General features: G+C 37.9%; 1 protein-coding gene across 10 annotated transcripts in view; it reads left to right on the forward strand.

Annotated features, from left to right (window-relative positions):
* LOC117400584 (gap junction gamma-1 protein) overlaps positions 1 to 24,229 on the forward strand; it is a 39,966-nt gene extending 15,737 nt beyond the window's left edge. For 4 of the 10 annotated variants that reach the window (XM_034000763.2, XM_059022981.1, XM_034000764.2 and 1 more), the window contains one exon: positions 20,943 to 24,229. In XM_034000763.2, the coding sequence (XP_033856654.1) occupies positions 20,963 to 22,213 (1,251 nt within the window). In that variant the 5' untranslated portion in view covers positions 20,943 to 20,962 and the 3' untranslated portion in view covers positions 22,214 to 24,229. Of the gene's footprint in view, positions 1 to 3,388; positions 4,825 to 6,339; positions 6,570 to 8,681; positions 13,086 to 17,753; positions 17,872 to 17,999; positions 18,030 to 20,942 lie in introns of those variants that run through there. The other 6 variants (XM_059022980.1, XM_034000765.2, XM_034000766.2 and 3 more) reach the window with 6 other exon arrangements.
* The last annotated feature ends 2,661 nt before the right edge of the window (positions 24,230 to 26,890 follow it).

Consider the following 26,890-nt stretch of genomic DNA (forward strand, 5'->3'; position numbering starts at 1 on the left):
TTTACAATTATACTGTAAATCACTTTCACGAATCAGCCCCCAAATGTAGTCTCCCATCATGTTCTCGTTATACTGTCCTTGGTAGCGCGTTCAAAGTCCAGTATATCCTGGTGGAAGCGCTCGCCTTGCTCCTCCGTGTACGCTCCCATGTTCTCCTTGAATTTATCAAGATGAGAATCAAGGATATGGACTTTGAGGGACATCCTACAGCCCATTGTGCCGTAGTTCTTCACCAAAGTCTCAACCAGCTCCACATAGTTTTCGGCCTTGTGATTGCCCAGGAAGCCCCGAACCACTGCGACAAAGCTGTTCCAAGCCGCTTTCTCCTTACTAGTGAGCTTCTTGGGGAATTCATTGCACTCCAGGATCTTCTTTAACTGTGGTCCGACGAAGACGAGCTCTCTTTGCAAATAATAGATTTTCATCAGTAGATTCATCAGTAGGGGGCGCTAAAGAACTATCAATGTTATTTAACCCTTTGTCAGCGGCAAGGTGTGCATATGCACCCCAGCGTGTTTAAAATGAATATAGCTCATAACTCTTAAGATATCCTTACAAAGTGCACAAGCTTATTTTTTGGGGTGCATTTGCACCCTTTTCCAAGGGTTATAAAAAATAAAACATTTTCACATACCACGATGACAGCTCCTGCTTAACTGGCAGAATAGATTGTTGAGAGTTGCGGGAGAGCTGAGAGAGATATTTAAATGGTGTATCACTTCTGAAATGATTGACTTAGACCTACACTTTTATTTTTTTTTAGTCAGTAGTCCTTTTCATGAAACCGTGAGTCTGTATGTGTATAATACATTCGTTTCCCGCACTGTATATGATAACTGCATTCTTTATGTATGTGGGGTGCATTTGCACCCCTTTCCACCTTCTGTGTGAACTCAATGATTGCTGCTGACAAAGGGTTAAAGGTACTGCATTCTTTACAGTAACCAATTAGTATTGGGTAATTACAACAGCTTGCTCTATTTGCATTTAGGCTATGATGTCTATTAGTCCCTTGCTTGTGACCAGATGTGCAATAGTAGACAAATCTTAATAAAATAAATGATCAATTATTTACAGTGAATGCAGAGGACAGACATTTTATTTGAAACCAAAAAGTTTTGTGTGTATATAGACATTTTGCTCATGTGTTTTCAGGACTATGTCGCTTAGGCTACTGGAAATTGATGTTATTGTGTAAAGCGAGTTTCAACATTCTCTAATTAGCTTTTATAGGGCATCTACCAATGGGATACTGGGAAACTGGCAGTGAAAAACCCTGTGTTTCTTTTCTCCTTTTTTTACGTACTTTTAGATTATTTCAGGTTATTCCCTCAGTCTCCATGCAAAACAAGCCGTTACTTCTGTCTGGACAATGGCACACTTTTTTAAGATGCTCTCTTCCATGCAAAGTCAGCAGTGATGTAAACATGCTCCTGAGACCAAACACCTGGTGGTAGCCAACAAAAAAACCAAAACATTTAAAAGAGCATAATAAAAATAGCATTGTTGCAGGGTAGCGGCGAGACGAAGACTCAGAAGCCAGGAAGCTGCAGTTTGGCTGCTGTGAGCGGCCATGCTGACAGCACACCTGCTGGGGCAATTCTGGCACCAGAAAGGCTGCTTCCTCCAAACTTGTGGCCTGCAAAGGCAACGCTGGCAGCGGGGTGGGGCAGGCAACCCAGGTGGTGTGGAACAAGCAACCCTGGGCGGAACCTTGGGAGGTGATGGCTGGAGCGAGCCCTCAGGAGGCGACAGCAGCAGCGGGCCCTCAAGAGGCAATGGCAGGAGCGGACGCGGACATGCAACTGGCTTTCGCCGGGCTGCCCTCAGCAGCAAATGCAGTGCCTGCTGAGGTTGGCCCGGCTGTTGTCCTGTAGACTCCACCGACCGCAGCGCATCTCCATCTCGCTTTGGTGATAGCTGAGCTTCTCCCTCTCGCACTGGAGACAACGGGGCTTCTCCCTTTCGCGCTGGAGGCGGGAGCAACAGGTAGTTTCCCTCTAGTGGTGGAGGCAGGCACGGCAGGCAGTCTCCCTCTAGCAGTTGAGGCAGGAGCGACAGGTAGTCTCCCTCTAGTGGTGGAGGCAGGAGTGGCAGGTAGTCTCCCTCTAGAGGTGGAGGCGGGAGCGGCAGGTAGTCTCCCTCTAGCGGTGGAGGCAGGAGCAGCCGACTACTTTTTTATTTAGACTTGCGCATCAAATATCACAGGAAAGATGGGAGAACGTCTGATTACAGCAGTGCAGAATATCTTGTCCTTTATGATAAGCAGTACTCCCCTAGGGTTTCCCATTGCTTGTTATTATAGGGTGAACCCACATTATTCTCTTTCTTTCTCTTCTTCATCGGAGCAATAACCATATGGCAGCTTGCACCCGATCCATATTGCCAAATTTAGCAGGACAGGATGGTGATCGGGGCGTTTTTTGTCCAAAAATTGAACCTGTTTCGATTTTTTTCGCAGCGAATTTTGCATTTTTTTTTTCCATAGCGATTACGCTCAAGTATGAAAGATAGTATTCAATTCCATAGGCTCGATTTTTTACCATAGGAAACTTAGCGAATAAATACTATAGTGTGAATAGCCCTAAATACTGCTAAAAATACAAACACAGTATAATCAAGCTTATTTTATATTAAGATACAACAAACCCTATCATTGTCAGTCTCGTTGGCAAACAACACACACTAAAGTATTATTTAACCATTTTATTTCATTGATTGGCGTTTAGGTACCATTAAGCACTATTGGCCATCCGTTTTGCATTGTTTTGAGATATGTGCATGTGTCAGTGGTTCATTGCATTTTGTCTGTGTGATTACTTACGCTATTATTAATGTATTTTTTAAAACGTGAACTTTCAGTATTATAAATGAGATGTACTTTTAAAACATCAAAACACATCTCAAAATAATGCAAAATTCAGCATGACATTTTACTTAATACTTTTAGGTAGTCATGAGTCAGCATTTATATGCAGAGCAGCTGAAGATTCAATTACCTCCGGATTGGCTAGAAAATTAACAACCCTGAAGTCTGTGCGCAGTGAAGTATAGAAATATTTCGGTTTTGACGTGGCTGATGATGGAATAGTAAAACAATATAACAAGACCTTGTTTTTCTCCATGGACATTGTGAAGCAAAGCACTACTGAGTTAAACTAAGTTATTGCTTTTCATATGTAAATATCTGTTTCCGTCTATATATGTATATATGTTTGATATTGCAAATGTGTTATTATGTTTTTCTGTGTTAGATATTATTGAAATACGTGCACGATATCAATATACAGTTATCATATTGTTGCCCACCACTAGGTCTAAGGGTATCTCTCGGTCTCCACCCAGCCCTGTAAAATGCTTTTTGTTTTTTTTTTGCTGCTGCTGTTAGTCCTGCCAACAAAAGCCACCGTTCCTGAAGGTCAACAGTGATTTGGGAATTGTAATGGAGAAGGAGAAATCAGGGATCGAGCAGCACCTCTACACCAGTCACTTCAGAGAGAACAGTAACCACATATTTCCAGAAACGTTCAGTAACGGGAAACAGCACACTTTGAATTATTGCCTTAATGTTTGGTACATAGCTGTATTTTTTATATTTAAGTTCCATTACCGCCATTGTCCCGTAAAAATTAACACTTTCACTGCCACATTGCTTTAATCTCTGGCCATATAAATGGTACCACATGTTTTGAAACATTGTCTTTATAGATGGTAGTTGCTGTCTCTATTATTCTCCCAAATAAATTATTATTATTTTATTATTATTTATTTCTTAGCAGACGCCCTTATCCAGGGCGACTTACAATTGTTACAAGATATCACATTATTTTTTAAATACAGTCCTTATAAAGATTCCCAGAGTTTTTGAATGGTATTTTTGCACTATCATGCTTTTCCCATGGTTATACTTTGTATTTACCATAGTTTACTCTAGATTGCCATGTTTTTTAATGCATTATCATACCTCTCTGTGCTTTACAATGCTTACCTATGCTTTACCATGCGTTCACAGTGTTTTATTACACTTTGCTATGGTTTTACTATAGGAAGCCTATATAAGGGCCATTGAAGGTAGTCTGCGGTCAATAGTAACCATTTCACTGCCACATTGCTTCAATCTCTGGACACAGATACTCACTTTTTACTTCATTTTAGTGTCAAACATGGTGACTCACTGGGGACTGGTAAAACATGGTAAAAAAAAAAAGTTAATCAGATTACAGTAAAAGCTTATTATTAGGATGGGAAAAGCACGCTCAGCTACAAAATTACAGTGAAAATATACAGAAATTGACAGGTAATGGCAATAGTACCTCCACATTTGTAATTACCTGTGTTACAGGGCTCATTACTGACAGTAATCTCTGTCAGTAATCAAGCTGTATTATTGCTTAAGTGAACTATTTCTACAACTACTGGAAAAAGGTGGTGAAGTGAAGTAAGCGCCTACTGAAGAACCCCATCTTAACTGTATCTGTCAAAGTATGCTGGAATGTCAGATGCACCCTTGTCGCACAGACGATTACAGTTTGGATTCCAAAGAAATGCTCTGGGGATCAGCTGTTACCTAAAGATCACAGTTTGAATTGTACATGTTGCTCAAGAACTGACCCAGAATGAAAAATAAAATCATATCTTTTTTTAGATGTACTATGCTATCTGTGTTAAAGGAAAGTGCTTCAGGGCAATGATTTTTAGACTATGAGACTCCTCCTTTGGGTTAAACAGATTATTCTGGCATCCAAGTGGTGTTTTTTCATTTCATTTCATTTTAACAATTTATAGTAAAGAACAAGACAAGAGAGAGTTAGATGTTACAATAAGAATTCTACCCCAGATTTACCATAATTATGTATATATGTCACATTTCTATTAAATTGTTATTGCTTTAATTGCTAACTCATTTTCTATAATATTCTATACACACTGTTGATATGTCATGGTCATTGACTTTTTCATAATACTCATAGCTCTAATGTTGAATTTACAGCTGTATATTCACAGAGCTTTCTTCGCTTGCTTGTATTACATGCACCCATTGCATAATGCTCACCCCTTGTAAACTACCCTATTAAAAACACAACAGTATGCAGTATAGAATACGATTACCTGTGTATACCTTAGATTCCCCTCAGTGTCTTTCTATTGACAAGCATCACATTGTACTGTACATACAAATGAAAATGATAGAAATACAAAAATACAGCAATGCAATTGAAAACAAGACCAGATAAACAATTTAAACATGTCTGGGATGAATGAGGGCTGTATTCATGTATCACTAGCATGCTAGTGACTCATGAGTCCTGCACATTTATCAGCATGCTAATGCCAATGACAATGTAGTCTTTTAAATTTAGAAAGTTTCGCTTTTTAGGAAAACATCTAAAGCATGTGTACTTTTTTAACCAATGTATTTATCACATACGTTGGCCATTTATCTCGTCTGTATCGTTGCTTCCTTATTTAAACATCTGGCAAGACTCAGAATTTTCATGCCTAGCATGTTCACATGTGATGTATCACTTCGTAATAGAAGCCAGACCCGGTGCTTTTAGAGCATATTGTTTTTATTACAGACCCATTTTCACCTTTCTCAGCTATTTTTGTAAAGCACAGAGCAGAGAGGATTTGCACATATAAAATCAATGCAGTGACAGCTTTCAGCTTTACTGGGGATACATATTGTGAACCCAGGACACATTTCATTCTTTTGTTAATTTTTGTGAGAGGGGCATTAAAATGGACGTTATTCTTATTAATTCAAATAATTAAGAAATGCTAAGGCAGAGCAGAACATTGTACCAGTCATGTCATCATTTTACAGTAGCTAAATTGCATTGGTAGTAAATGCATAACATTAAGACTACATCTCAGTCCAGTATTACCCCAACATGTCATTGTTATATTTGTTCTCATTCCTGCTGAAGACATTTTAAAGTTTGTAGGGAGAATTCTTATGCTGCCTTTTTTTTTTTAGAATTTTATGAAATAGAATCCGATAGAGCCTGACTGGCGTCTTATCGAGTTAAACATGAAAAACGGGTACCTTCTGTCAGAAAACCTATTGAACTTCCAGTTTGTGTCTATTATCCAAAGTTAGTTTTGACATCAGAGAACCTGCTAGCCATGTTTTTTTTTTTATATACTAAAGAACTAATAGTAAGGTAACAATGAGGATTTGGAAAAAATCAAGAATTTTAAAAGGTTTTAATGTTCTTTTAAGTAAAAAAAAAATAAAAAATACAGCTTTTGGATTAAAATGCAGACACGTTTTCTGTGCAGTAAAATAAAAATGTTATTCTAGAAAACCAACCACTGTCTTCCTCTGGACTCCAGTTTAAACTCCACTGTGTAGAAGAATGAGGAGGATTTCTGCATAAAATCAAGCTCCCCCCACACAGACACAGACATACAAGCCAGTCCTAGGGCTGCCTCTGCCAGTCATGCTCATCTTTAGACTGAAACACTGAGAATCTGCTGACAACCATAAATGGTGTTGAAGGTGGCTCTTCACTTCTGAGTCTCGTGCTGGTTTTGGGAAGATTTACTTAGAAGCTGGACTACAGGTAACGTGAACCATACTGTTTGCCTTTTTTATTTAATTTAATTTAAATTATTATTCTTTTTTATATTTATTTTTTATTCGGTTTTGAAGCGAAGCAGTCACAGTTTAGGATACTACCAACTTGTTTTTGCATGTTCTGCACAAGTTATTTTATTTTAGTTTTCCCTGAATAATATTTTAAAGCCACAATTCCATTAGCAAGCTATAAATGTATGCAATAAATATGAAACAATGTGGTGTTGCATAGAATGAACATAGCAGTAACGATTTTTAATAATCTAAATAATAAAAATATTTTCCCAGCTAAAAAGGTTCATTGAATGGAAACCAAAGTATGCAATAATAATAATAATAATAATAATAATAATAATAATAATAATAATAATAATAATAATAATAATACATTGATGATTAATTACAACAACACAATATTCTTAAGAAAAAGTTAATATTTTGATTAGTTAAAATTCTGATTTCTCGCTTTGGCTCATTAACAGTTTTTATTCCTTCAGGTAATTTTGTGCCTGGTATAATATGTCCTATAATTCTCTTGATTAGAGCAGTATAAAGAGCAATAACTTTATATCAGGCACTACAGGGTTCACTGGAGGTATTTGGCAAAATTGGAAATCGTGTAAGGTCTAAACTGCAATGAAAACTACATTTGTAACATTTAATAGTTTGATCCACAGTGTTGTGCTTTCCAGTCTTGGGCTTGCTAGTGGTCTGATATTGATATAGAACACTAATAAATAATTTTAGAAAATGTTAAACAGTTTTACACTAGTTTACAAAAAACTTCAATTGAGCACCAGAAATGTTCAAATACATGATTTATTAATATAGATTTTAAATACATGATTTATTAATATAGATTTTAAATACATGATTTATTAATATAGATTTTAAATACATGATTTATTAATATAGATTTTAAATACATGATTTATTAATATAGATTTTAAATACATGATTTATTAATATAGATTTTAAATACATGATTTATTAATATAGATTTTAAGGTGGGAACTAGTCAGCTAGGTGACCTCAAAGCGCTCAGATCTTGCCCCACAGTAGTTTAAATGCAGCCTCCTCAAGATGTTCATAATTTTAAGTTGGTGGGCTGCCATCACAGGATTAAAATGGAGCAGAGGGATGGATTTAGTGTGTCTGTGTCTCGGGAGGGGGGGGGGGGGGGTTAAGGAGATTCTTTGTTATCGTTTATCACATTATATAACAGAAGTGAGGCCAGTTCATCAAAGTTTTTAAACTCTTTTCGTTCTGACACCTAATTTCTGGCCATCATTTGCCTTTAAGATAGTTCATCAACAAAGAGGCAATGAGCTACAAAGAATCACGGTGACGTGTACCAAGAGTTAAAAAGCTAAACAAGGCTATATGATGTTATTTAATAAAATAATAGTAATATAAGGAGTACAACTGGGTATGATGTTATAAATGTATAAAGTATAAACTACTGTGAGAGAGAGAGAGAGAGAGAGAGAGAGAGAGAGAGAGAGAGAGAGAGAGAGAGAGAGAGAGAGAGAGAGAGAGAGAGAGAGAGAGAGAGGAGAGAGAGAGAGAGAGAGAGAGAGAGAGAGAGAGAGAGAGAGAGAGAGAGAGAGAGAGAGAGAGACTCTGCTGGTTCATGGAGTCTCATCCCCTGGGTTGTTGCTGAAGGAATCGCTTCAGCTCACTACAGCCTCAATCAACTAGTACAGTAAAAGGCCACTAACCCAAGGAAAGGGCCCTGGGTTTTATTCGAATCCCTGCGTATACTGTTTTTTTTTCCTATGATATGTAAAAATAAGTATTTTTATTTCTACAATTTTTTTTAAAGTTTTACCAAAAGTGCTCCCAGTGCACTGTGCATTGTTCAAGTGGAAACAGGTGTCTTATCCTGTGCTGAAGGTTTCTGTGATTTGAGCCACTGTTGCACATCTGTTGCTTCTGATAATGTGTTACAAGCTTAATACTGACATGCATAGTTACAAAGTTTAAATCTACCTCTGGTAAAAGGTAAATCCTTTTTCTCTGCTCCTTTACATTGCAATGCATTGCCAGTAGATATAAGAGAAATTAACAACCTAAGACAGCTTTTGTTTATTTTTAGGAATTCATACTCCTATGAGTAAAGAAGACAAGGATGATCTTAGCTGTCCTGTTCTGCACATATTTTGTAGTATTCCAAAATGAATGTTTTGTAAAGCTCCTAATGATGGGATGAATACATGGGTTAAAATATGTATTTTTAGCCAACATAAGAAAAGAAGACCATTCGGCCCATCACAGCATAGAAAGCAAGAAAGAACAAGTGGGTCTTGAGAGTTGATTTAAAGCGAGCAACAGTGGGAACATCACACAACAAAGCTGGGAGAGAGTTCCAAAGAGTCGGAGCCACGAAGCTAAACGAATGTTCTCCAAGTGTGGTGCACTTTTGCTTGGGGATCACAAGCAGGCCAGAGTCGGAGGACCTCAGCTTGCGGGCAGGGACATAGCGGGCCAGCAGGTTGAGGAGGTACTCGGGACCTGTGTGAAGAAGGGCATTGTAAGTGAGCAGGAGAGCTTTGAAAATAATCCTGAACTTTACAGGTAGCCAGTGCAGCTGGGCAAGACTGGGGGTGATATGTTCATGTTTTTTACATCTGGTAAGGATCCTGGCAGTGGCATTCTGAACTAGCTGCAGTCGGTTTATGGTGCGTGCCGGGAGACCACCATGGAGAGACTTGCAGTAGTCGAGTCGAGAAGAGACAAATGCATGACAAAGTATCTCTGCATCCAGGAGGGAAAGGTAGGGACGGACTTTGGAGATGCTTCGAAGATGGTAGAAGGAAGATTTGACCACGGAGGAGATGTGGGCATCAAAGGAGAGGTTGCTGTCAAGAAGTACACCAAGGCTTCGTACTGTGGGGGAAGGCAGCAGCAGACAGTTTCCGAGGATCAGGGCAGCTATATTGAGATTCTTATGCTGAGTTTTAGATCCTACTAGAAGGAGTCCAGATTTGATAGTCTTGAGTTGAAGAAAATTGACAGACATCCAGACCTTGATGTCTTGAATGCAAGCTGAGTCCAGGGACAGATAAAGAGTGTGCATAATTGAAGGAGCAAGATCAGAAGCACAGAGACGGACAAGATTAGTCGGCCAGGGTTCCAGGGGGCAGGTGGCAGTGGTTGATTTCAGCAGTAAGCTGGAGACATCAGCAATTTATAGAGGAGAGAAAGAGGAGAGAGCAGGAGGGACAACCAGAGGAGAGTCAAGGTGGTCAAGTAGTAAACTGGGTCTGTGGCGGGAGAGTGTGCCTTATGCATGCTCACCAGTTTGCGCCCAGCCTCCACCCTGTTGCATTGGTGCTGTGATCCTGGTTTCTGTGGGTTATGGGTTAGGATTAACTGCCCTCAAAAGACTTCACTCAAGTCCCCTCATAGTTCTCCCTTGTTCTAGGCTAAATAGATTCAGTTCTTTAAACCTATCTCCATAGCTCTTTCCGTTGATTGCTCTCCGTTACACTCTGCAGGGCCACAATGTCCTTGGTACTGTGATGACGAGCTTCAGGCACAGTACGCCTAAGTGCAGTCTCACCAGGGCATTGTAAAACCTTGTCATAACCTTCTTTGATTTGTACTGTAAACTTTTGGCTGTATGCCCAAGCATTCTGATTTTCTTTTTGATTGCTCAGGTCTGTTGTGAAATTCCTGAGAGTGTACTTAACACATGTATTTATTATTTATTTATTTTTGCACCCTGCTTCACTGGCCCTTGCGTTCTTGCTTGTGATGTTGTGTGATAGCACTGCTTAATATGGCAAGCCAAATGATCACGTAGAGACATCTCAAATTACATTTTAAGATATCTTGAAATATTTAGAGATATCTGTAAATCATTTGCAAATCTCTTTAAATGAATTTGAGATATCTGTAAATAAACCAAATTGAAGATATTTCAAACATATCTGAGATCTAAAAATGAAACAGATATCTCAAATGAATTTACATATATTTTTTAATGTTTTACAAGCATGGTATGCCAAACTCATTTAGAGAAATCTCTCTCTCTCTGTAAATCATTTTAAGATATGTTGAAATTAACAGGAAGTCATTTCAATATATCTCCAAATGACTTCCTGTGAAAATGCTCTATGCTTTGAAAGGACTTCCTGTCCATTTAGACGTAGCTCTAAATCAATAGGAAGTCATTTTGAGATATCTTAAAATAATTTAAAGATATCTGAAAATGCATTTTAGATATCTAATGTAAAGCTCAGTTTAAAGATATATGGAAATGAATCTCAGATATCTAAATGTATTTTAGGTATCTTAAAATGATTTTAAACAACCTTGTAGATGATATATTGCAGTGAATAACCCTGTTCCCCCAGATGGGAGCCCCTGGTTGATGGTATGTTAGGGAGCAGATCTATCTGTATGTCCTGCGCTCCCAGTCCTAGGACACATTGGGCTAGATTCTCAAAGCTATTAGCGCTCTGCGCTCCCAGTCCAAGGACACTTTAGGCTAGATTCTCAAACTGTCATTAGCGTTGTTTTTTGTCTAAAAAGAAAAAAACACCATTTACAATTCTAAAACAAATAAGACTTTGGACTACTCACACTTTTGTCATCAGTAATCAGCTTTGAGAACCTAGTCCTTTGTGATCGTCAGACCTAATGCAAAGCCCTGGAGTATGGCCTGAGAGAGAATATGGATCATACAATTTAAAGGATGTACGAGCAATAGCTCACAACAGTTAAACATCCGACCACCATGCATTACACTGTACACACATTTGTAAAGAATACAAACTGGATCAGCTGGGAGATGAAGCCAGATTAAAGGGTGAACTGGGAAGCAGTGCTTGGGTTAAAGTGTCACTAATTATATTGCACTCATTGGTGACTAGTGAGCTGAGCTGTTGCCACTGAGCGAGTATGTCAGGTTTACTCCTCAGGCTCCTGGTGAGAGTCTGATTTGATAATGCAGTACATGTAGAGTAAATTCAACACTTATTCAATGTAAATTAGTCTGCCCATAACGGTTCTCTATACAGGAGATATTCTGTACAGATGGAGCACGCACACTTATTCATTTTAGTTTCAAGCCATCCTCTAAAACCCACACTGGTGCAAACTGTCACAAATCCATTGTGACAGATCCATTGTGACAGTGGTGTATTTACGCTCCTTCTCATGCATCGCACGTTTTATGGCTTAATGATGAAATGCAAGGTTTGATATTTCCAATGTGACAGTTTGCTTTGCAATATACTGCATTTTATTTTTGTGGTGTACAGAGTTGCGTGTAGTGAGGCAAACACCCACAATTACTACAACGCAAACATAATTTAAAAAAGAAATGTTTCCTGAAAACATGTAGATATTAAAGAGACAGTATAATAGTTTAACCTTCATAGCATTCTGCGTTTTGGTGTTCTCTTGTTTTCCATTTCGGAGAGGCCCGCCCCTGCAGGGTGGGCTGAGCAATCTCTTTATATGTTCAGTTGTAAACCTTGCCACTCGTCTCAGCTTACCAGGTTCTGATGGAGTTTATTTAGCAGACGCCTTTATCCAAAGCAACTTACAGAGACTAGGGTGTGTGAACTATGCATCAGCTGCAGAGTCACTTACAATTACGTCCCACCCGAAAGACGGAGCACAAGAAGGTTAAGTGCTTTGCTCAGGGTCACACAATGAGTCAGTGGCTGAGGTGGGATTTGAACCGGGAACCTCCTAGTTACAAGCCCTTTTCTTTAACCACTGGACCACACGGCCTCCTCAGTGGAGTGGTCATTATCCCATGTTAGACTGCAAAAGCCTAGAATTTTTCAACTGTCCTTTTACATTTTAAAACCCATCTGCTTTACGCTGATGTCATCTGCGTCTCTTCCTTATTATCAAAATGAACAAAAATAAAAATGACAACATACATCTGGTTTGCTGAAATCACTGGAACCGATTTGGTTGAAAAACTAACAAACATGTAAACAGACCCGTCAACTTCACTCCAGCTAAAAATATATTTTACTGCAGTGATTTTTTAAAAAAAGGGTGAAAAATGACAAAAGACAGAACAAAATATTGTCACACGCATACTGTTATGTCTGCTACTTCTGATCTTTCACTGCATCTTCTGATGATTCTATATGACATACGCATCCATAGTGGTTTAGAATTTTCACATACTAGCCTTGTATTTAATGTATTATACTTTGTTCACTGTATTTAATGTATTATGCATTGTTTTTTACTGTATCTTGTAAAGTGCTTTGTGATGGTGGTCCACTATGAAAGGCACTGTATAAAATAAAGATTGGTTGATGATTGATTGATTACTAAAAATGACTAGTGTAAGAAACTAAAGACACTGATAATGCTCTCTTGTGGGGGCAGAATGTTTGAAAAAACTTCTACTGCTAGCATGTCCAATTGTATCACTACAAAAATATGTAAGTAAAATGCCATTCAAGACTTACAGAAGCAGTCACTACATTCACTTGGTAAATTATGTTTTATTTGAAATCTTTGTTTTCCTCCATCTCTACGTGTCTGTAAAAACCTGAAAGTAGAAGCAGTAGGAAAAAATAATTAGAATTCATATATAATTAAATGGTAATGAATAAAAAAATAAATACATAAATGTTTGATTGTGGATTCAAAAGCAATTGTATTACTGATGGGGAGCGACTGCAGGCAGCCTGCGCATCGGGGATGCCTAGCAGGGGGTTCTGGGACAGGTCATGGTGGAGGGGCTGTGGGGCTCCAAAAGCCGCAGACGGTCTGGCCATAGAGGACGCAGAGCTCGCCCTCGTGGCCCTCTCCAAGTAAGCTTCTTTCACCCGGGGCTGGAAAGCCTCACAGATGCATAGAGGGTATGCTTTCCTCTTGCAGGATATTGGCGTTGCAGGCCATGCAGGGGTGGAACCCTGACTTGCCTGACATGGGCCTGGTGTTTTGCATGGGCCGTGAACTAAACACCACTTGCACTGCACTCAAGCACTGGCTGTGCAAACGCCATGCACTCACTCACTAGCGCTGTAGCAGAGGGTAACTAACACCGCGCACTGAGTACCGTGGGCACCTTGTGTGCAGCAATACCTACCCAATGGGCAGGCATATCCCATAAGTAATTTCATTGGTGGTCGTCTTCAAATTGAAAGGGAACTCTTTGTTATAAGGTTACAAAAAGTCTGATTTCAATTCTATATTCAAGAATGTGTTATTGCTGGCTGTTTAGTACATTCTCCTGCAGGTTACCCAGCACTGCACTAATTTTCACAAGAAACCAGACTCTCGCCTTGAAGGTTTGTTTTCACTCCTGTTTACTGAATCATTTAAATAATATACTTAGTTGAGCGCAGTTTAGAAACCCAGGACTGGGTGCAGGGCTCGTGTGAGTTTATAACTCTGATTATGTCATTGTATTTGTATTTTACAAGTAGTACTGTAATAATCCTGTAATGGAAGCTGCACATATGTTGTATGCAGAATTTAGTCGTTGCCAATTATTTTTTTTATTTTCTCCCAATTTGGAATGGCCAATTATTTTTAGGCTCAGCTCACCGCTACCACCCCTGCGCTGACTCGGGAGGGCGAAGACGAACAGACGCTGTCCTCCAAAGCGTGTGCCGTCAGCCGACCGCTTTTTTACACACTGCAGACTCACCATGCAGCCACCCAAGAGCTACAACGTCGGAGGACAACGCAGCTCTCGGGCAGCTTACAGGCAAGCCTGCAGGCGCCCAGCCAGACTACAGGGGGTCGCTGGTGTGTGGTGAGCTGAGGACACCCTGGCCGACCTAACCCTCCCTCCCCCCGGGCGGTGCTCGGTCAATTGAGCCCCCTGGAAGCTCTTGTCCTCGGTCGGCAAAGGAATAGCCTGGACTCAAACTCGCGACGTCCAGACTATAGAGCGCATCCTGCACTCCACATGGAGCGCCTTTACTGGATGTGCCACTCGGGAGCCCCTTATTTTATTTTTTTAATGTAGCTACCAATGCACTCACCTGAAAAAAAGCACAACACAGTTTATATGGATCATTTAAGAGAAATGCCATACCAATGTCGGCATACTGTATCTGTAACAGTTGGCATCTGCGGACACTGAAACTAGGTCAATTAGCCCGCAGGGAACTGGAGAACAGAGTTTTCATGTTTCCCAGATTTGGCAGATGACAGAGATTCCTTAGCCTTCTGAGGTTTGAGATAGTCTGTCAGACATCCCTGTTGCCAAATGCGAAGTGACAAGGCAAGACTAGCCCTCACTGACCAAATTCAGCCAAGGGGAAATACATCAATAAATACATTAAAAAAATTGGAAAAGATCTGAAAAAAGTTATTTTAAGTCAAGACTTGGGGGATAAAGGAAACAATTGTCATGCTGTATGCATTTTGCAAAGCTTGTGTCAATTTGTTTATGCAGAGAGAACAAGACTAGTAAAAGAGCAGTTAATTGACCATACTGATGTGTTTCTTGTTAGTTTAATATTGTTACCATTTTTTCTCAAGGACTCATATTATCAAATTCTGTGCAAAAAGACATTTGTAGATACAGCACTATAAACATAGTGACAGCAATAACAGGGAGAGGTGGATAAGGCTTTCACTGGTGTTTAAAAATGAATAAGAAAAGATTGCTCTCTAAACTCCTTGTATGGTGCCATAGATGTTACCCTAACATAGCCAACTGGTACATACTGTTAGTTAAAAAATAAACATTACTCCACACATTGGGACTTACACAAGGAACCAGAGAGATCAATCTTTTTTCAGGTTTTTCAATTAATTTGTTTTTTTTGCTTTCAGCCTATTTTTATTACTATTGCTGTTTGCTCCTTTTTGGTAGAGCAAAGATAATTTAAAAGGAAGGTCTTTAATTACCATAGGAATTAATACACACATAGCTGGTAGTGTACACCAGAGCAAAACCAGGCAGGGATCAATGGAAAAGTGTCCAATTTTGCACGAGAACAAGTGAGGAGCATATTAGCATACACAAGATGTATCAGAGCAAAATCTGTGAAAGTTACAAAATATATGAATTGCCCCTTGAATGTTCATTAGTATTAGGATAAGAGCAATGGCTTTTACTCCCAGGTTAACAATACATTACAGAAAGTAAATTTAATTCTATGGGGCAATTGCAATATAACAAAAAATAGTTTGTCTGTACAGTCAGTCAGCTGGCTGCTGAACAAAGCAGAGGTGTTTTCAGTCCAGTGTTTGTAGCTGATGGCAGCCTGCCGCTGCACCGAACATATTTTCAAAGCATGCTAGAGCTTGCCCTGAGATCAGTGGGCTGCTGCTACTTCTTTCGTCAATTTTATTTTATTTGCAGGGCATGAAATCCCACTTTGAGAAGCAAAAATGTTTGAAATGGGTCTTATTTAAAGTTCAGGTCAATCCATACAGGGTGGTTCACTTACTCAAATAGCACAGTATTAGGAGGATGGCTCCTTTATACCAAAAAGGTGACATTCAGTTCTATAATACTAGTACTGTAATGCCTAATCCTGCTGTCACCTGACTTATTAAATGTGAATTACTGGTTTTCAGCTCTGTTCATAAAGTATTCATTCCTTTTGTATTTCAATATTAAAAACAAAATCATTATTTCTTCTTATTAATATTTGTTTATTCAGCAGACACCTTTATCCAAGGTGACTTACCTAAGTGAAACTATCATACGGTATGTTAGTGATGGTAAAACAAAAAGGGGGTGGGGGGTGGGGGGTGTTATATTAAAGCATGCATAGTGGATATTTTGGGTTGTGTTATTTTGTTTTGTGTTTATCTGAGGGAGAATATAAGCGACAACCCAGACCACCATTCACAAGCGCAAAACACTGACACAGGTACACTGTACTTTGCCAGATCTCTTACTTTAATGTTATTATTTGAGTTTTTCCCCAGCATTGTAATTAGTTGACTAATACAATTTTGAATTCCATCTCCAGACGTGAAAATAATCTGCTAGCGTACTGTGTAACCTAAATGGCTAGTGGGTTGGCTAATGGGCGCAGGCTTGGGGCTTTTGCAACAAACTGAGATAGATTTGACAAAGTCATACAATCTATTAAAGATACCTTGTGTAAGTGATAATTAGCTAAACAGAAATCCCATATACATGCTATAAGGTTGGCTTGCCATAAGCTCATTTTGCAGCATATTGTAATGTAGGCATCCCAAATTACTGCTGTATATAAACAACTGTCTCCACTGTGGGTAAAATTTGACATCAGTGGGGAAATACAGACGAAGTTAGAGGAAATAATGATGTTTAATGTTCTCTGTTTAAAATGAGCTAATATCAGTAACGATATGTTGATTATCGTGTAGGTAACTTTTCTGGCATGTTTAGCTAATTACAGTTTTCTACCCTCCAGCTTCAAGTTTTTTAACTTGTAAATGTGGTTGGGATGTATCCAATGTCAACACAGAATATCTAACCTGAAGGCTTTTGACTTTAGCAGCCGTGTTCCACTGTGGCTGTATTTCAACAGGGGACACCAACTTGTGCACTGAACTTGTAATGATCTTTATCATTTAAAAGACTCAAGCAAGTGTTTTGAACTCAGAAAAGTTCAAGAAGCTGTTTTAATTTAATCCAAGTTGGCACCATTTTGAAACAACAAAAATGTATGTTCCAGTTCAGTGTAAGTAACATGTTATTTGTGTCATTCGTGTCAGGGATTAAAATGTGATTACAGTACATGAACCAACACACTTACAGAACTCCACCGTCTGCAAAGCAGTGGCATTGATTGATTGCTATGTGCAGGCAGGGCTATGTTTTGGGCTTTGTTTGGCTTTTTTGCAGCAGTCCTTGACTTGTTTGAGAATATTTAGTGACATAGTAAGACTAATATGGCTCGTTGTTGAATGCATGTGACGGTTTCTATACAATGCATGCATATTCCAATTAGTTACCACTATGATACCTGCAAGTCGCCTTGGATAAATGCATTTGTCAAATAAATAAATAATAAAATAGTAATAATGATGCGTAAACTTCAGAATATAATGGAGTGTGGATAGAGGTACTGGCAAGCCACATTACCCTTACCTGTAGCTAGATTAATTAAACCCTAACCCTATTATTAATTCATCAGGTGTTTAATTAAAATGTGTGAGGATGAATAGCTAGCATACTGGTGTAGGGAGTCAAGTCTGGACAAGAAGTTTCCAATAAATAACTGGCAAATATTTTGAAAGGTGGAGACTGCAGCAGGGTGATTAAATACACAGCACAAAATCTCTTATCTCTGAGCTGTACGGTCATTTAAAATCTGCAGATGTGCTGCAATGAAGCAAATGTAAGTACCGTAGTATATTTTAACAATTTTAATCAAATTCATGTTTGAGTTAATAAACTGGAGAAAAACAGTAATCATTTATTTTAACTGCATTACATGTTTTTTTTGTGTGTGTGTTTTTGTTTTAGAAAAAAAGGCTGCTGATTTTGAGCTGGAGTGTAAGTGTTTTAAGTCCATTGCGTTGAGGTACAATGTAGGCTGTGTGAATATGCGATTTGAGCCAGGAGGAAATTTATAGAATTTTTAGTGTAACTAACCAGTGATTTGTATGGGCCAAATAAAAATACTTCAGAGTCTTCAGTGCTGTTTAAATTCCTGTTTAACATGCTGAGTCAAAGAGACTTTTCAGAGGTTTATCTACTTTATCTTGCCCAGACCAAGATAAAGTAGATAAATACTATAGATGAAAACAAGGTGGCTTTACAGAATCAGATTTTTAAGATAAATAGATAGATAGATAGACACAAAGATACCGTATTATTATTGATATTCTCCACTGGCATTTTAACTATGTGTCAATATTGTTGTGTTGTTTTGGTTACTTTTACTTTAAAATTCAAACAGTCTGTTTTGTTTTATTGTGTGAAAGAAGCCATTCAAATACGTTAAAGGAACGTAAAATTATTTTCTGCTTTCAGTACCAGCTGTTGATGACTTTTGTAACATTCCTTTCCAAAGTAATACACTTGCCGTGCTGCTCGAGGCTTGCCACACCATTTTATTATATTGTGTTTAGAACAAGAACCAGCATGCTTTCACAAGACAGGCACATTTTGGGAACATAGTGGGCAGTGCTGTATGGTTTCCACAAAAAAAAACAGAGAGAGAGAGAGAGAGAGTATGCTAGCCTTCGTTTGGAGAGAGCCGCATTCCTTCAGATAGGCTTGAGAAGAACTTCCCCAGCAAACAGGTGTTCTTCTTTAATTCTTAATTTAATTCTGAAAGTGTGCAGAAGGCAGTCAGGGCTACCCTAATTGGCGAGAACAAAATAAAAACCCTGCTCATTTTCAACCTGGACGTGAGCTGCATGTCATGAGTGAACCTGTTCGAAAGAAAGGAAAACAGATACTAAAGTTGCTTTGCTTGTAAGAACACTGATTTAAAGAATTTGTGTTTTGCAGTGGAACAGCTTATCTGCCCTGTAATAAATTAGGGAAATTGAATCGGTGTTCTAGTCGACATCAGTTCAGTTAGTTCTCCAAAAGGAGCTAGTTTTTTTTGGTTTGTTTGTTTTTTGTTTCTTAATAATAGGCAGATGGTCCGATGACTGGAAATTTCAAACTTGTAAATTAAGTACGCAATGGTGTTAAAGATACTTCTGTTTTCGGCCTGGATTATCTGACAAACCCACACTAAAACCCCAACACAGTGTTATAATGTCCGACTGGCAACACGCTGCATTACACAATATATATCCTTATATACACAGTATATTACCAATTTTGGACAAAATGTATATGTTTCTTTATTAACCTCCAGACAGGCTTGCCCTAATGCTGTTTAATGTTATTCAATTAGTTATGTGTTTGACAGCTTAAAAGAGTCTTATGTGTTCATCATTGTAGGCACATGATTAGACCCATTTCCCTCTTACAACATTATTGATTGCTGGGACAACGATAAGTGTTGAATCGGTAAAAATAATTTACTATTTTGAGTGCCGTTAGGCATGTGAAACTATGGATTATTTTCATACCCATTCAACACTTTGAGTTGTTTATGCCACTTAAAACATTTCTTCCTAATTGATAGTTGTTTGATAATGAGATTCAATTGAATTGTTCTGTGGTTTTGTTGACGAATCAACAATTTTCTTTGGATTTGTAGCACAAACAGTGGATTTGTTAATCAACTGGATATCTGCCCCACACTTCTCTTCAAAGCCACACAGACACTTTTCATTCATCAGTCAAAAGATCAAAGGGTGACATCACAGAAATGTTTTAAGCAGGATTAAGATGAAAGTTTATTTGAAAGGACCATATTTAAATGCCAAAGAATGCTTTCATAAAATGATGAACAATTACACAAGTAAAGACAATTAGAGAACAACTGATAGAATTAATGTGCCTGGATTAGTTTAAGATTATGTGTAGTGTGAATACGTATAGTTGTTAGAACGTGTTGAACTTGAATAAACCTAAGCATTTGCCGGTGCAGATCTATGTTTTTTTTTTTTTTTTTTACAAATTCATATGGAAATGCCAGATTTCTTTTTTATAGCATTCTCCTTCATAACCCAGCAATACCACTTGAGTAAAACTGTATGTTAGCTTGGGCCACAAATGCTTTATGGAAAAGGCTTTTTGACCATTCACCATAATCGTGTGTGTAAAACAAAACATTAAAATAACATCTTTAACAAAAACAAATGAAAAACAGTTGCAATTAACCAATACTACATTATCTTTAAACAGGGACTGTATTGCCATCCTCCACTATTTAGATCATTTAACTGAGTCCAGTGTTGTGCAGGATACATTTAGCTCCATGTTACCTAGATCTTGTTAGATTCACATATAAACACAACAGAGAAAACTGTAGAATGGCGTGTGTTTTATCTCATTGCCCTTTGTCTCCTCAGGTGAGGGAATGGGTCCAGGAGATAAGCTGTACTAGAAAAGCATTGAGCAGCTAGCAACATAACAAAACACATGTGGCCTCCTTTGTTTCCATTCCAGAACTTTGTTATATTAAATAACAATTGTCTTTTCAGGCATGCGGAACAGCTCTCAATCACTGTTCATTGTTAAGAAGCAGAATAAGCTGTTAATCGTCAGAAAAATTTCCCTCATTAAAAAACATTCTAATATTTGCACCACATGGATGGAGTAAGATTTGAATGGGACAGAACTTAAAAAGTCACAGTTGCCTGAGACAATAAACTAATACCTGAAATACCAAAAACCATACTAATATGAAATTTAATTCACTCGTTTACCTTAAATATGATTCACATGGCCGTGACAAGCTCATTAGAGAAGCTGCTTCTTTTCAAGATCAGTTTGTTTGGGAGATTGTTGGATTTCTGTAACTTTAAAATGTTTTTTTTTTTTCTTTTACCTTCCCAGGTTTTAGTTGAACAGTCCTTATGACCAACATGAGCTGGAGCTTTCTCACCCGTCTTCTGGAAGAAATCCACAACCACTCCACCTTTGTGGGGAAAGTGTGGCTAACCGTTCTTATCATCTTTCGCATTGTGCTGACAGCAGTCGGAGGGGAGTCCATCTACTCGGATGAACAGACCAAATTCACCTGCAATACCAAGCAACCTGGATGTGACAATGTCTGCTACGATTCCTTCGCCCCCCTGTCCCACGTCCGTTTCTGGGTCTTCCAGATCATCATGATCTCAACACCTTCCATCATGTATCTGGGCTACGCCATCCACAAAATTGCCCGCTCATCTGAGGAGGAGAGGAGGAGGTTCAAGAAGTTCCGGAAGAAGCCCCACGCCATCAAGTGGAAGGCCACCCACACTCTGGACGAGGTGCTGGAAGAGGAAGAGGAGGAGCCCATGATCTATGAGGACACACTGGAGGTGCATGAGATGAAGCCAGAGAGCAAAGTGCAGGGCAGGGAACAGCAGAAGCACGACGGCCGGCGTAGAATCATGCAGGAAGGACTAATGAAGATTTATGTCCTCCAGCTTCTGGCCCGAGCTATTTTTGAGGTGGCTTTTCTCGGGGGCCAGTATCTTCTATATGGCTTCAAGGTCAGCCCATCGTACATCTGCGCCAAGAACCCCTGCCCTCACCAGGTAGACTGCTTTGTGTCTAGGCCCACAGAAAAGACCATCTTCCTCCTGATCATGTACGTGGTCAGCTGCTTGTGCCTGTTGCTGAACATCTGTGAGATGTTCCACTTGGGTATCGGCAGCATCCGGGACATCATCCGCAACAGGAGGAACAAGGGCAAGCGCCCGTCCTACAGCTACCCCTACCCCAGGAACATTCCTTCATCGCCCCCTGGGTATAACTTGGTGGTCAAGTCGGATAAACCCAATAAGATCCCCAACAGTCTGATCACACATGAGCAGAATTTGGCTAACGTGGCACAAGAGCAGCAGTGCACCAGCCCCGATGAAAATATTCCCTCTGATCTGGCTAGCCTGCACAGGCACCTCAGGGTCGCCCAAGAGCAGTTGGACCTGGCCTTTCAGACTTACAACAGCAAAAGCAATGCACAGCCTTCAAGAACCAGCAGCCCGGCCTCTGGCGGGACTGTGGTGGAGCAGAACCGAGTCAATACAGCTCATGAGAAACAAGGGGCGCGGCCAAAATGCAGCACAGAGAAAGCAGGGTCTATCATTAAAGATGGAAAGACATCTGTGTGGATTTAACTGTACATTCTGTACTTGTAATGGTCTGTGTTTAAAAAAAAAAAAAAGGTAACAGCAGCTTTCCGAGAGCTACTTAAATGATGATATTTGTGAAAAGGATTGTTGTTTTAGGAACCCTGTCAATAGGGCATTAGGTTTTGGAGGAGCCTGTAAAGATTTGGATATGGTGACATGCGGAGTTCTTGAGTTGAACTCTTATCAACCAACAACTTGTATGTATCACTTCTACTGCCAAGACATCTCAAAGCAATGTACAAAAGAAATGCAAAAATGCTGAGATTATCTACCAATGCGACCTATTAAAAGCAAACTGCAGACATTTATTTTACATGACAGTACTACCACAGTAACACACTACAGTCTAACTCGTTTAACTGTATAACCAATTTTTCGCAAATATGTATACACTCAAATGGAATATACACTTAAGTGGGTTGGTGCTCTGCAATCCCAGTTAATTAAAAAAAAATATTGAGGCCAACAATTAATTATCTTACTTGAATAAGAGAACACAGAATTATCAGTTTATAACATATTTTATTTAAATGTACAGTAAATGGTAAACAATGCACAGTAATGCACATTCGCAAAATCCCCCTTTTTACTTTCAAAAGTTAAATGGAAATAATTATTACTTCAATACTATATTCTGAAAACTGCATTCATTCATTGTCTCAACACATCTACATATAATTTTAGCCTTTCTTATCTAAAGAAAATTAAATTGTGGGTTATCAAGTTTTTATAGTACACCCCTACATTTGTCCTGATGATGAAAAAGATGGCCACTGATTACAGTTGAGTTTAGGTTGCACATAAAAATATCAGTGCATGTTTTGTGTAGGTTTCTATGTCACCATAATAATAATATTATTACGTTTAGGGAATGGAGCCCTAGCAATTACATTTTGTTTAGATAAGCTGTCCTTGCTTCCTAATATCAACCAAGTACAATTTTCTGAAAGCTGAAATGTTTGTGGTTTATCATGGATGATAAGAACTTTTTTTATTTTTTTAAATAAAATTAAAACATTAGATTAGGAAGACTGCTGTTACCTTTCTTTGTGATGGATTTTAGAACCATGAGAGTTCTGGATTGTGTCGAGTGTTGCTGGAACAGTGCCGTCAGCCCTGATAACTGTTTATTAGAAATCATGTGGTCATCACCAGTCAAACAGGAAATCCTTCAACTTGCTATTTTAAATGTCTATATAAGGGACTAGGTAGATATATGCCACTATTGCTCCTACACAAGGGTAAACATGATTCATATAATTCATGAAACTTAGGACATCTCAAAAATTATTGTAGTGTTGGCATATTATTGTTCTGTCTGAATGCATCACTTGTCTTCTATGTCAGGTAAATGTAGAACTCCATATTTAATAGTCATAATTCTATCCAAACACCCAATACAAATCCTAGCATTTTTAATATGAGGGAGACCTTATGCTAAAAAAAAAGAAATCACAAATCTAACAGAATGGATGTTTTGGCTTTCTCTATATCTGACACCCTGACGCCCTCTACTGAATGCTATATAGCTAATTTAGCATTATTTCCTATGGCTTTATACTAAAAAAAAACAAAATGTCTTCCACGACATATTATGTGCAACAGCTTGTACTTTTCATGTATTTACTGTGGGGGTTTGATGCAACACTTTTCATGTATTTACTGTGGGGGTTTGATGCAACACTTTTCATGTATTTACTGTGGGGGTTTGATGCAACACTTTTGTTCCAGAGCTCTCTGTTAAGTTGTTAGCAATTTGAGTTACGTAACTATTACTACTGCCTTTGTGCATATGAAACTACCACGTGCCTTAACCTGCAAGGATCAAGTTTTATGCTGTGTATATAGAAATACAGAAGTCCCAATTTTTTTTTATATGTAATAATACACTCCTGTGGTTTGTTGACAGTGACAGAGAAATGTAATAAGTATGAATTCCAAACTAGCTTGATATTTAGACTGACAGAAATAAATAAATAAAGTCTATCCCATACATTTATATACCCTTGCCCCAATTTGTTTTAAGGATTAAAGAAACGATAAATGGGACATACTACATTAACTAAGATGGAGCAGTTGCTGTTGTTGTTGAATGCATTAAACCATGTGGGCAATATTTTCTAGAATGTATCCATAGTTAAAATGTAATTAGGTACAAGTTGACACAAAACTGTTGAATTCATATTGAATTCCTATTAATCAACCCTTGACATATTCCATATTATTTATATATATAAAAAAAACATTATTCATCACGAACGGGCACACATTTTAAAGTATGACATTTGTTTACATTTACTGATTTAAAAATGGTATCCTGCAATAGATATATCAGTACTACAAAAGTGCTATGAAGATGCTTTTAATTTAAAGAGCCAGTATCAGAATTAGACCTAAAAAAAAAAAAGTGTGTTTTGGTGCTTTCGTGGAAATAACAATACTAAAATTGAAGTACATGTGGGAAGTACGGACCACTTTTTTTGAGGAAACAAATTGATGTCGTTCAGAAGTATCAGGATCAAGATTATTTTTTCTGCTAACCTCAAACCTGTAAATCAAATACTGCCACTGTGACAGTGGATGAGAATGCCACTCCTCGCTATCTCCTATAATAATGGATGACTAAACTTATATCACAGTAGTAAGAAACATGTGTAAATAATGTATTTTATGGACTAGGTATTTAACTTGTTAGTTTTGTTAATGTAGCAGTATTAAAAATGTTATTTTTTTTACAAAAGTACTGTAGGTATTATAAAAGGTTTTAATGAAAAATGCATATAACCAGATAGTTGTGTCAACTCCATTGATGTTTACATTTGCGATAGCACACACAGTAGAAAGCGATGTGATATAGCAGGTCGTTGTGCTCCCTTCAGCAGGTGAAGTCAGGCTGCTGACTCCACATCATTTATAAACATTGCCACCAAGCTAATTACACAAAGCTGTTTATTATTCAGAAAAATAACCGAGTTATTTTAGGTGAACAGAAACCATCGGAAAAAAATGGTCTAACCGAGGTCTAATACATCTCACATGTATTGCACAGAGAGAGGACACTGGCTGTTTAACATAGGAATGATAATCGAGGCTTTAAGGGGAGATGTTCATTTTTTTAAATACATGCTACAGATTCCTGGTATAGAATCACTTCCTATTATTATTTAATGATTTAGCAGATGCCTTTATCCAAAGCGACTTACAGAAAATTAAACAAAATATAAAATTATATAAATTACAGGAATACAAATGCAAAGCAAGCACATATATACAATTTATACAATATATATATATATATATATATATATATATATATATATATATATATATATATATATATAAATAAAGGAAAAAATACATAAAAATATGTAAGTAGGAATTTACAAATAAAGATTGAATAAGTGCGTTTTGAGAAGACAGCGGAAAGCAGTAAATTTAACCAAACTAGTTTCTTCATTACCTCAAATCTACTGCACATTGTACAACATTACAGGGTTTTAACAGCAGATTATATACCAGAAAGTAAAGGCAAATTATAAAAGTAATAATATAATAACTGCATCATAATGTTGCTAGTGCTAAAAGAGGCAATAAAATTGATGTTAAAGCCTTTGTTAGCATTTGTATGTATAGCTTCTTACCATATAATTGCAATAAATGGTGCACTATATGTGACTATATATGGTATATAACTTGCAGGAGTTAGACTGAATATTTATTAAAAGCCATTCATTTTTATGAAACAAAAAATAATCTGTGCTTTACTTACCTACAAGATCTTGCCAGTTCAAAGTTGAGTTGAAGAAAAGCTCTTTCTGTTGTATTGCTCTTTAAAAGGCTATTTGATATGTTCTTTCTGTTGAATCAATACCTTCATGGAAAAAGACATTTTAGTTTTCTTCTTTCTTTTTTTATATATATATTTTAATGTGATTACCTTGACATTTTAAACATGCTTTGCAAAACACAACCTGTTCAGTTACTTGAGTCTGTATTCCTCTGCCTTCAGCAACATGCCTCCCATTTTTGTAGCTCTTGTCTGGTAAAAACACACACACACACACACACACATATATATATATATATATATATATATATATATATATATATATATATATATATATATATATATATATATATATATATATATATGGTTATGCTGCATCAGTTTTCTAATCTGGGTAAGGTAGGGTTGTTTAGAAGTACAGTCAAACCTGCTTATTTAGTGAGCAACCACTTTAAATTCCTCCCAATGATATTTGTGCTTTTATTGAACTGTATTAAGCGACCACCTGTCTGACGCGACCAGCGACCACAATTCTCTTACCCAACAACAGACTCAAACCTGTATTAAGCACCCTTACTCAGGGCTATTGTTATAAGAAAAATATGGTTTTAAATGGTACGTCCTAAATTCAAAGGAATACGGTAACCATTAGTGGTCTTTTATCCGTAATCAATAAAACAACAGCGCTGTCTTGTAAAGGAAGAGAGAAAACGCGGAGAAACAAAAGGTCCTCCCTAGATGACAGATTTAAAGTTATTAAACTTGTAAAGACAGTAAGTGCAAGAAAAACTGTTGAAAAATTAGACACTAGAAAGACGCAGATACAGCATTTTGAAACGGAAAGAACTAGTGCTTGAAGTTTTAGGTTTTTATTT

Source organism: Acipenser ruthenus, chromosome 4 (genome assembly GCF_902713425.1).
Source record: "Acipenser ruthenus chromosome 4, fAciRut3.2 maternal haplotype, whole genome shotgun sequence".
Classification (NCBI taxonomy): domain Eukaryota; kingdom Metazoa; phylum Chordata; class Actinopteri; order Acipenseriformes; family Acipenseridae; genus Acipenser; species Acipenser ruthenus.